This window comes from Pinus tabuliformis, chromosome 5_1, assembly GCF_031772625.1.
Source record: "Pinus tabuliformis cultivar Carrire ecotype Pingquan chromosome 5_1, CPIR1, whole genome shotgun sequence".
NCBI classification, from domain to species: Eukaryota; Viridiplantae; Streptophyta; class Pinopsida; order Pinales; family Pinaceae; genus Pinus; species Pinus tabuliformis.
Window position 1 is genome coordinate 456,071,154 of NC_142305.1, and position 12,712 is coordinate 456,083,865.

General features: G+C 32.8%; 1 protein-coding gene across 1 annotated transcript; it reads left to right on the forward strand.

The window, feature by feature from the left end:
• Positions 1 to 576: 576 nt before the first annotated feature.
• On the forward strand, positions 577 to 5,749 carry LOC149165456 (3-epi-6-deoxocathasterone 23-monooxygenase CYP90D1-like). Its single transcript, XM_089429815.1, has 4 exons — positions 577 to 653; positions 4,906 to 5,143; positions 5,291 to 5,440; positions 5,642 to 5,749. The coding sequence occupies exons 1-4, from the start codon at positions 577 to 579 to the stop codon at positions 5,747 to 5,749; spliced, it is 573 nt and encodes a 190-aa protein (XP_089285941.1).
• The last annotated feature ends 6,963 nt before the right edge of the window (positions 5,750 to 12,712 follow it).

A 12,712-nucleotide genomic window follows, 5' to 3' on the forward strand; every position in this document is an offset into this window, starting at 1 on the left:
TCAATTTAATTTTTATTAAATATTCCAAAATGGATAATTATCAATATTTCACAGTAAATTTTGTACTAATTTTCAAAGATAAAATGCCTGAAGTTGACATTCCAACAATATTATAAAGAGAAATAGAATAAAACAAAATAAGAACTTCCCATCGTCGAAAAATTTCATTATTTAAATATAATTTATAATTTTTTTTTTATTAAAATATCAACAATAAAAAATAATTCAATTCGAGTTGTGTTCATTGCTTACGTATTTTAATTATAACCTGTTTCATATGATACCCCTGAAGTGATGTTCGCTGCATAGGCATTAATATATAATGGACCAACACTCCCGCCCCGAATTAAAAATTTGGAAACCACTTTATTATTTATTTCGATGCAATTAAATCAATTTGCAAACATAATTGAGGGATCAGCGCCAATACCCCAACGAATTTCTTTTCCTTAGCTTCCAAATCCTGCAACTTCAATGGAGAGCAGTCTGATGATATGGATGTTAGTAGCAGGGGCACTGGTAGTGTGGCATTTCTTTCTACGACAAAAGTGGAGCCACAACCTGCCACCCGGAACAATGGGATGGCCCCTTCTAGGAGAATTTATATCATTTTATCTTCGACCGGACGGATTTATTGCGAAGCGCCGTGAAAAGTAACAATCGTTTCCCATCATTCTAAATAAACATTCCATTGCAGTTGAGATTTTATAGAAGGCTAGAATAGTATAGATTGGTAATAAATGCATGACATTATTTCAACTGTGGAAACAGAAGGCTAGAGTAGTATACATTGATTGATAATAAATGCATGAGATTATTTCAAGATTGGAAATCTGTATTTAGGGTTCTACTCTACAGCCCAGTAGCAGTAGGAGGTATCTTTGATAGTTTGTGTCCAACGGACGGATGTGAAGCGCATGTTGAAGACGCGTACATCGAGGTTTAAGACGGCGCTGTTTGAGAATTCTAGTTTAGTTTTTGCAATGAAATTTTGAGATATAGTTGTGTAAGAGATTAGGATGATTAGTTATTTAAAATGTATTTTTGATTATAATTTTAAAAAATAGATTATTTAGATGAGAAAATAGTTTTACTAATTTTAAAATTTACAATAATTAACAAAAGCATCTCTAAATTCAGAATAATGAGAATATTTTTTTACCTTTACCAAAAGCATTATGCTATATCATTTAAATCTATTGTTTGAATTAGTTATAAATATATAGTAGCACAACCAAATCTGATTAATATACATATGTAGCTGTAAATGAAGCAGATTCATAAACACATTAACAATTATTAAGTATAAAGTAGAGATTTATAATAATAAGGAAAAGTATAAAGTAGAAATTTATAATAATAAGTATAAGGTTTATAATATAAAGTTTAATATAAGAGTTTATAATAAACCACAATGTTAAATCCTATATTATAGAACTTATATTTATTATTAAGGTTTAGAAAAATTTTTTATAGTTAATAATTATTAGTGTAGTTGTGGATGTGTTTGATATGACAGAATTACTTATGCAATTGTCCTAATAACTATATTATTATATAGCATTTTATTTAGTATATTTCTATAGATCCTCACTCATATCACTAAATTAAAATTATTTTTTATAATTCCAAATAGTATTATTGTAATATACATTTTGGATAAGATTTTTATTTATTTATTAATAACTATGATAAGGTATTATTCACAAATCTCAATATCATCAAATACACAATTTCAAAATAGAGATTTCATAACTTTAATATTAATTAGGGGTTGAGACATGGAAAAATGTGTATTTCCAACAATTATTAAGTTATATGAAATCTCACATAAGTGAGAAAGATAAGAGTTTCATTTTATTGTATTGTTTTATTCTATAACTTAACATTTAGGGTAAATTATTGGAAAAAAAATAAAAAAAATCATATAATCACTATAATAATTATAGTGTCCATAAAACTATGAGTACCTTTACCATCCTTGTCTTTATGATGCTAAACTTGATGAAATCATCTTATAAATCATATATATTTGTCCCATTTTTATATTGGTCCTCCACTTCATATGATTTTTGACCCTAATGTTTGGATATAGATGCTATTAATGATGATAATAAAGTTTCATTCTTAGATCTTTGTAAAAAAAAGCATGCTTTTCAATATCTTGATTGGGGTGATAGTGACATTTGCAAGTTTATGTCGACTTGATTCTTTTGAGGGAGAAAGTGTTTCCTCATCTTCTTTGATGATATTCTTACTAATAATAATTCACTTTTTCATTGATTACATATGAAAATTTTATAAGTTATTGTTATTATATTTATTGGTTTTCTCCTTAACATTATGATATTTATCCTCTTAGAATATAGAATAGACAATTATTGATGATGGAGATATTATTGGTGACTTACTTAGCTTTCCTCATAGCGTCCTTTGAAGGTTTACCATTCAGAGCCTTTAAAAGATATTGACGATGAAGATATTATTTGTGACTTATTTAATTTTCCTCATACGGTCCTTTGAAGGTTTATCATTCAGACCCTTTAAAAGATTGGACATAGGATTTTAAAAATTTTGTAATATTTTAAAATAAAAAAATGGAATAAAAGATTTAAAATAATGTATAACAGTTTTAAGTGGGTTTACATTTTCAAGAAATTGTTAAACTAATTTAATTCATTAAAGAGTATTAACTAATCATAATTTTAAATTTCTTAATTGTCTCAACAAATGGAAATCAACACATGATCTCTAGTATAAAGTGATAGATATTTTTGAAGTTAAAAAAAAATTGACAAATAAATATTGAAGATATGTATTTATGTTTTATTTTTCTTGTGTAATGTTTGTTAGAAGTGTCAAAAGAAAATTAACAAAATTATATAATTAAATAGTTAAATCATACATAGTAATCTAGTTTTCAAATTTTTAATGCAAGGATTCAAAATCAATGTATGTTATTAATTATTAATTAAAATTAAGCAATAAATCTACGCAACAATTCCACTGCCCTAAAACAATTGTCTGTACTCAAACAAATGATATAAGAAATTATAGGTAGTGTTTAAACAAAGCATAACTTCTCTTAATTGCATATAATAATTTAGTTAAATGAATGTATTATTGAATAGTTTAACCAGTATTACATTAAATGAAAAGAATTTTATTAAAACTTTATAGATTTTATGTATTCTGAAAAGATAAAAAGCCATAACCAATTTGACCAAGGAGCAATACATTACAACATATAGTATCTAGGAAAAAATGAAAATTATTATTTAATTAATTGAAAATGTGCTATCTTTTAAAAGGCAAAGTATGGTTGTTGTCAAAGACTTATTTCTTGAATCAAATATAGTTATTGCAATAAAATTTCAATAATAAAATGTAAACAATGCAACTATATGGCAAACTAGAGCAATTATTTTAAACCAAAAGCAATTCACAATGAAAATTATATTTAAAATTCAAATTCAATAGTTGGAACTCTATAGCAAACCAGAATAGAATAATTATTTTAAGCCAAAAGCAAATCACAATGAACATTACATATTACATTTAAAATTCAAATGATGCATTAGTTGGAACTCTATAGCAAACCAGAATAGTTGTGTTAGTTGTGTTAGGCCAAAAAAAAGTCATAACGGATGTTACCATTAAAATCAAATGAAACAGTAGTTTGGAATAATTGTAGATAAGAAAAAATTGTTTATTTATTTTTTTATTTTTCCTAATAAAAAGTAAAGATTTTAGTAAACTTTCATTTGGTCAATTTATATTGGAAAATTTGCAAAGACCATACTAAATTATAAATAATGTTTCTTTTAAGATTAGAGTATGTTATTTGTTTCTCTATCTATTACAGTGAAAATGTGCAAACTAATCAAACAATTGGCAGTGAATCCTGTTATTAAAGATTTCTTTAGTCATTTAGCCCGTTAATTTAGAGATAGATTGTTGAACACTGGGATCAATTTTAGTAAAACAAAATAGAAAGATTAGGTTAATATCTTCGTAGTTAGCTTACTCATGAATAACACAACCCTAAAACTGCTTTCCACGAAAGCAGTTTTAGTGGGAAAAATTTCCTTGAACATTTCATTTCATTGGTTAATTGATGGATAAATCGTGAAAAGCGTTTGGAAACAGTGAAATAGTTTATAATGTCCAAAGAACAAAGATGTACCTTGAAATTAAAGGAATCTTTGGTAGATGCATCGTGAGTCCCGACAATAACAAAGAACCTGAAGCAAAAATAACGTAGGGAAGCAGTATGCGTTAAGGAATTTTGAGTAGAAACATTACCCAGCACAGTTGATCGTGAGTAGGGACAATCTCATAGTAAGGTAGTTGTACTAGACCGTGAATCCAAACAATCCCACAGAGGAATGCAGTTGAAGGTAGTTGTAGCAGACCGTGAATCCAAACAATCCCACAGAGGAAAGCAACTGCAGCAAAAATGAGTTAAAGGAGCACGGGGCATTAATGGCGTAGAACGAGCAAGCAGCATGGATTGCTCAATACCACGGACGGGAAATTGAAATGGTTGATTGAAACGGACGGACAGGGAGAATGTTTGTAAATATGACTTCCTTGCAACTATTTGGGACGATCCAACCTGCAAATGAACCTCAAACTGCTTATCAAAACGCTGGTTGTGTTTAAATGATGTGTAGCTATACGCAGATATTTTGTCTATAATCTTTAGCGAGTTCGTTCAATGTATCGAGTATCGATTTATCCTTGTCTATTTCGAAAGTTTCTTGAAAATGTCATTGGGAAATATTCTTTATATTTGGGATGATAGGAATCTTATATCTTCTCCAGTTGTCGAATTATATGAATCCCATTTACACTCAACAACAGGATAATTGGATGTCTATTAATTACTCACGTTTTATGCAGATATGGAAATTTGTTCAAAACTTGTCTATTGGGAGATCCCACCATAATTTCCACTGATCCGCATATCAATAATTTTATTCTGGAGAACGATGGTCGGCTTTTAGTTCAACATACCCCGGCCTCCGTGGAAGTGTTACTTGGAGTAACGGAATTCAAAAGAGATGGAGCTGAGCACAAGAAATTGCGAGGAGCTGCCACGCGCGTGTCTGCTATTGCGAGGAGCCGGCTTCTGTCAGAAGTACAAAATACCATAACCTCCACTCTCTCAGGATGGCGAGGGAGAAATGTGAATGTCAGGCATGAAGCTGAAGAGGTAGTCATTTGGCTTTGATCTTCAACCAATATAATAAGATTTTGGAGGTTAATTGGTTTGATTTGGATGCAGATGATATTCTCACTCATCGCCAACAACGTGCTAAGTCTTAAACCGGGCACCGAACTGGAAAAGATGAAACAGAATTACTATATTTTGAGGAACGGACTTCTCAGCTTACCGTTGAACGTCCCTGGCACAAATTTCTATAAAAGTTTGCAGGTAATAATAAACACATTTCCACAAAATGTTAGAGCTAATAATAAATACACATCGTTCGTACTTGATTACATCTTGATAATCAATATTGATGTATGTATTTAATTTTTTTTGAGAGGGGAAGGGTGGGACATGAGTACGCATGCTTTGGAATTACATCTCGATAATCAATATTGATGTATTTATTTATTTATTTTTTAAGAGGGGAAGCACAGGACTCTGGCCCCTGTGGACTTGAGTACACATCACTTTCGAACACTTTCGAACAATTCTGACGATCTTTTCATTCCAAGCTTTCGGTTTATCTACTAAATAATTGTATTAAGTTTACATGAAGTTTATATGGTAGTCTTAATTATTGGTTCCTTGGGTCAGCGATCATTTAATTGGATTAATGGGATAAAAAACGTTGCTTCTGCCATTAAAGAGAGAGTTTTACATATTCAGGATTCTTTAGAAAATAGGACCCACAGACCCAGACAGGAGTAAGTCTGTGTAAGCATTTTCTATAAGTGTTTGTCTCATGACAAAACCTATTGTGTTTTCAAATCATTAATCCAAAGAGCTTAGAGATACATCACCCATAGTAGCAAAAAAAGAAATCATAAACATGGGAAATGAGTAAAAAAACCTTTTACTTCAATGCAAAAATGGAAACACAAAAACTAGAGATAGAGGAGGGAACTAGATCTCAAAAAAAACTTTCTTACCACTAGAAAAGAGTTCAAATAACTTAAATTTGGGGCAAAGGAGAGGCAGAGAGTGGAAAGAGAATGTGCCTCACAATTTTGTTCCCCGTAGATATGGGTGAAGGACATTATGGGGATGAGGGGCACTAGACTCCTAATCCACACCATCGAGTTGTAGAGATGAGGGACATCAAGAAACAAGATTCCTCTCATAGAGTTAATAGTAGATAAGGAGTTGCCAATGATTAATATTTTATGAATGCCAACCCATCAAGCACATTGTATGCCCCAATCCCTTGGAAGAATGACATTATATGTATAGCAACCCATTTGATGTCCTCAGCTTTTCCTTCGAAAATAAGGGCATTACAGGCCCTCCACATGCCCCATAGAACATATAGAGGGACAATTTTGTAGGCCTATATTCTGCACTTCCAAAGAAGGATGCAATCATGGATGGAGCATCCATTAACAACAGGGTTTCCCAAAAGAATTTATGGCCTCACCGAGATTTCAGAGGAAAAAGAACAACACAGGAATATGTGAGAGTCATTCTCCAAATCCAACCTACAAAAAGGGCATCATCTGGGGCCAGAAAAGCCTCTCTTTAGGAGATTGTTCGACATGAGGATTCTATTATGGATGACAAGCCAATAGAAGCATTTGAGCTTGAAGGGATCATCCCATTTCCAAATGGACAACGTGCATTCCATCAATGGGAGGGGAAAAGAGGTCAAAGTGATGTGGTCATAGGCCTACTTGATACATATTCTACCATTACACATTTACGTCCCACCACACTAGCTTATCGAGACTGAGAGATAAGTGGACACTGACCATGCATAGACTACTATAGTAGCATTCCCACATCGCTGTCATGTCCTCCTGTAAACCAATTTTCCATGAATGTGACCAATTTGAGCAACACACAAAGGTCTATACCTCTCCCATAGGTCAGCAAGGGTGTTCATCCCCTTATAGGAAAGAGAGTTGATTATCTATATTGGAATGGAGTGGCATCACTAAAAACCTTAATGGTGTCCAAACCAATGTGGATCCTCTTTCCATTGTGAACCACCCATCGAAGGTTACCTCTTAGCCACAAAATGGCAACTCTAAGACTGCCCCAAATCTTGGAATGTCGACTAGTTGAAGATGCCCCCTCAACAATCCATTCCTCGAGTCTGCATTGAAGAGAGTATATATCTTTCATTATGCTCTACCACAACCCTTTCTCACAAAATAACCTCCACAAATTTGTTGTCAAAAGGGCTAGGTTAAAGCACCATGTGTCAATAATTACCTAGCCTCGACATGCAATCGACCTGGAAATGCACTTTAACCCAATTAGATTGATCTTCTTTTCTGCACCAGAACTAGACCAAGGAAACTTAGCCACCATTGAGTTTATCTTGTTAATTACAGATTGGGGAAAATGAAAGAGATGTGTCGAGTAGATTGGGATGCTAGTTAAGATAGAATTTATCACAATGACTCTACCACCTAATGTCAGCCATCTTTGGTCCCAGCAAGATAGTTTTTTTTTTCTTTTAATTTAGAAAGAAGCCTTTCCCAATCATTCAATAACTACATGTTAGGATTTAGAAAAGATATCAATTATTTAGAACTATATGTCATAGAGAAGATTTTTATTCCAAGCACGACCACTATTTCAAGTACTTTTGGTTCATCCGCGACCACAACTATCACTTCAGTTTTGTCTTTGTTTATGTAGATCCCAGAAGATAACTGAAATCCATGAAGATCCTATGAAAAGTCACCCACTGAGAGATTTTTGTTTCACTAACACACACTATGTCATTAACAGACATTAGATGAGATATTTTTCATGCTCTAGAGAGTTTGCATTGAGATATCAATGTTTCCTCACAACTCGCCTTGACTCTTGTGTTGAAACCATCCATGATCAAAATGAAAAGAAGGGGAGATAGTGCATATCCTTGGGGGAGCCCCCTATAAATTTTGAATAAATGAGTTGGCATCCCATTGATGAGAGAAACCATAGACGTTGATGTTAAGAAAGCTATTATCCACTTCACGTGCCTCTGCAAAAAACCAATTTTATACAAGATAATTGAGAGAAGCTACTGATCCATAGTCATACGTCGTGTGGAGGACAATTTTCATCAAATGTGCTTTCACATCTCTTGTTTTGACTAAGTGGATGCATTCTTGCATGATTCCTATTGTGTCTTCAATCCTTCTATTAGACAAAATTATCCAATTTAATAACATCACTATACTTATATTTCAAATTTTAGAATATTCTTGAAATTTAATGGATCTAGAAAAATTAAAGAGTGAATTTTATAAAATTTTAAGAAGATTCTTAAATTTGATAATAATATTAATTTATTTAATATTTAATTTAGATTGCATAATGTTTTGCAACCATCTCACAAAATAGAAGAATAGATAGATCAGCGACCTTAGAATTAGCCTCTTCGAGGGGGAAACCACCTTTACATTACACAAATGAACAATTCTTGGATGATACAAATGACAAGGCCTCATTTCTATATATAGGAGTGTAAGGGTTGACAATATAATCAAGGCATACATAACAATAATATTGTAAGGGCAGAACAATCACAATAGTGGGCTTCTATGGGGCACAATAATAACAATATGGGGACTACATGGGAACAACAATATATTAAGGGGGTTGCACTAATAACAATAAGGGGTTGTGCTAATAGCATAAGGGCTTAACATGCCCCTCTACTTAAAAGAGTGGTGTCCTCAACGCTTGAGTATTTGTCAATCCTTCTGTATAAAATTCTCATCCTCCCATGTGGAATTTTTAGTGGGTAAGTTCTTCCACTTGATGAGATACTCTGGAATTGATCGATTTCATAGTTGTTGGGTTCTTGTTTCCATGACTGCTTTAGGTTCCAATATGATTTTCCTTCCTCATCAAGTTCTAGAAATATTGTTTGAACTGTGATCTTGTCACCTATAACCTTCTTTAAGCATATAACATGGAAAACTAGGTGCAGTCGGGAAGATGGAGGAAGCTCCAATTTGTAGGCCATAGTACCCATCTTTTGCAACACCTTGTAAGGACCATAGTATATTCGTGATAATTTACTATCCTTCTTATTTTGCATGAGGGAAATTTTTTTGTATGGTTCTAGCCATAAAAATACTGAGTCACCTACATCAAATCCTCTTTCACTTCGATGTTGATCTTCGTGTCGTTTCATTTGATTATGCACCAAAGTGAGGCTATCCTTTAAGAGTTGGAAAACTTGTTGTTGATGCTCAATGTGATCTTCCACTGCTTGAACCTTAGAATTTTCTCTTAAAAATGATGTGATAATTCCTTCCAATGCATCACAAGATATGGTCAGATTCATTTCTTCTTTATGTGGGGTTGGTTCCTAGTGTATATCCTCTTTTTTTAACATTTCTTATTCCTTTTCTTCCTCCTCCTCCCAATCTATGTAAATTAATTTCTTCTCACCACACTTATGACATTTAGCGTATTTTCTATCACAAATGTAACAAATCCCTTTTGCTCTTTTTTATTCCAATTGTTGTGGTGTCAACCTTGAAGGTTGTGGAAGGCTAGGAGCAACAACACTTTCATATTTATAGTTATGGGTGGTAGGCTTCCTTGTTGCCATAATTTTTCTTTCAATTTTCCTTTCCAACCTAAATGTCTTCTCCAATGAATAAGGCTCCCAAAGGTGAACCTCATGTTCGATGTTATCCTTTAAATTCCCTATGAATACATCAATCCTATGCTCCTCTAGAATATCATTTACCCTTATATTAGATTTTTGAAAGTCCTCAATGTTCTCTGCCATTGAACCCTTTTGTTTGAGATTTATCAATTGGATAAAGAAGGTGTTTCTCCTTGTATCCTAATAATGTTCTATCATTTCCTCCATAAAAATTGAGTAAGTGACAATTTTTTTATGAGAGAAAAGCCATTGATACCATACAAAGTGACTGGGTTCTAAATATAAAGTTATAATACATACCTTTTGAGTGTTTTTCACATTATGGAGATCAAAATATTGCTCCATCTGTAGTGTCCATGTTATGAGATCCTTTCCATAAAAATCCGTCATATCGATATTTGGAATATGGTGGGTCTCCTATCCAACATTATATTCTATGAAATCATGATTAACATTTCTTTTGTTCTCATCATGAGTTTCCTCTACTAGCTTTTCGCAATTAGGAAGCCTTTCTTGTAGAAATGTTGTCCAACCTTCCTTCAAACCTTCACTGTCTTTATTCAAATATTCCATGTTGGCTTTAACTTTTTCTTCTATACCATTGATCTTAGCTTCCATTCCATACCTTAAACTATTTATATTAGCTTCGATCGCATTCTTGAAACCATCCATTCAATTTTTCTTACTAGGTGTTTCTATTTTCTTGATTCGAGTCATGCTTTTTCTTTCTTTTATGAGCTCCACCTTGAAATGATTGCAACTCTGTAATTTCATATCTCCAAGTTCTGAAATTTCATCTTGTTGTATCCCTATGAGTCCTCCTTCCAACCCCATGGGTCTGATTAAGATTGGATTCTTCAAGAAAGAGTTATGCCCAATCTCCCATGATGACATGATTATATACTCGTTCAATAGAGTGAACTTGTATGAAGTGCCACGTGTCACTGTTTGATCTTCAGCCTTAAAAATGATACCCAAGAAACAAACCTGTGTCCTTTTTCTTTCAATTTTTAATAAATTTAAATATGATACTTAGATAGAAAGTTATGATGATTTTTGCAAGGTTACTTGTTTGAGATCGAATTCTAGAGCCTGCAAAAGAAATAACTTCCTCAGATCATATCTCCTAAAATATAGTGAGACAAGATATCAAATTTGTGAACATGGTTCACAAAGATTTTAGTTGCACTAGGTTTTAATTTCAGCTTATGTAGCTTCATATAAAAAAATTAATGCGAAACATCCACGATGTCCTGTTTACAACAACGAAACCCTAGAATCCAAAGTTCTAAAACCAAATGTTATGTAACAACCTCACAAAATAGAAGAAGAGATAGATCAACGACTTCACAATTAGCATCTTCTAGTGGGAAACCTCCTTTACATTACACAAAAAATAATTCTCGAGTGATACAAATTACAATACCTCATTTTCATATATAGGAGTCTAAGGGATCACAATATAATCAAACCCTACATAACAATAATATTGTAAGGGCACAATAAGAACAATAGTGGGCTTCTATGGGGCACAATAATAACAATATGGGGACAACATGGGCACAACAATACAATAATGGGGTTGTACAAATAAAAAGAAAGGGCTACACTAGTAGTATAAGGATATATCAATTTTATTTTATTTTTTAATATATATATATATATATATATATATATATATATATATATATATATATATATATATATTCTCTCATTAGTTAAGAGCTTCTACTGAATAATGAATACTAGCATGAAATGTTCAATTTTCTTCCTACTCACTCTCTTGGTTTTCCATGAGGGAAATTAGAAATGACTAGCTTCCTATACTTCAAAATACAATAAAATATAACTTTAATACTAGTGATCCTACATTTAAGTAGTTGTCTAGAAGGATTGTCAAAATTACTACATATCATTGGCTACCTGTAGCTAGCCATTAGAAAAGAAATTTTTAATGCCAAAACTTAAACCAAGAAATCTTGGTGATTATCATTTATGATAGGATGTTACTAAGGCTAGGTCCTTTTCACTTGAGCCTACTGGTGGGCCTTTTATATGTTCCACATAAGAACTAAGGTTATATAAATTGTTGGCATTCGACACTTTTGATTTCGTTAAGTCATGTGATGATCACATTATGGTCCTCATATTTCATTTAAGCACATGTCCCAAGAACAACTTCATTTTCCAATGAAGGGTGATGGAATTATGGTCTTCATTATGCTTTCCCTGACTATGCCCAAAGTCATAGTCCCAACTAGCAACTTCTAATTGAATTCCAAAGAAATAACAGTCTCGTGGTCATTGGTGTTTAAATTTTCCATTTTTTCAATTTCCTCCTAAATTTTAGGGAGAATACTAGGAAGGAAAATAGTAGTAGCATGCTCGCCTTTAGTTTGGGCATGATCCCTCCCTGAAGGGCCATGACCACTATAATTTCTTTGAGAGTGCATCCTTTAGTGTGCCATGGAATTTGGGAGCATATAGGACACAACGTTGGGAAATAGCTAATGGATGTTAGGAATTTTGGAGGAGAGCGAAGAGAAGGCTCATAAATACCGAATGGAGGTTATGACTGGTAAACCAGGTGACACTAAACTAGAATAGTGTTGTGAGGGAGCTTAGATACCGTGCCAAAACTAATAAGGGGATGGGATAAAATTATGGTGGAAAAGGTGATGGTTCTGACGGGGAGCTCTATGAGAGAATTAAAGACAAAACTATCCAAAAGACACCAATAGTTCTCAATGCCACCAAGAGACCTTGTACACCAAACACATAATAATTTATAATTTATTGCATTGCTAATGACAAGTTAACTCAAAGCTCCCCACACCATTAGATGACCTAAATTCAAAGATTTCCACCCTTTGCAA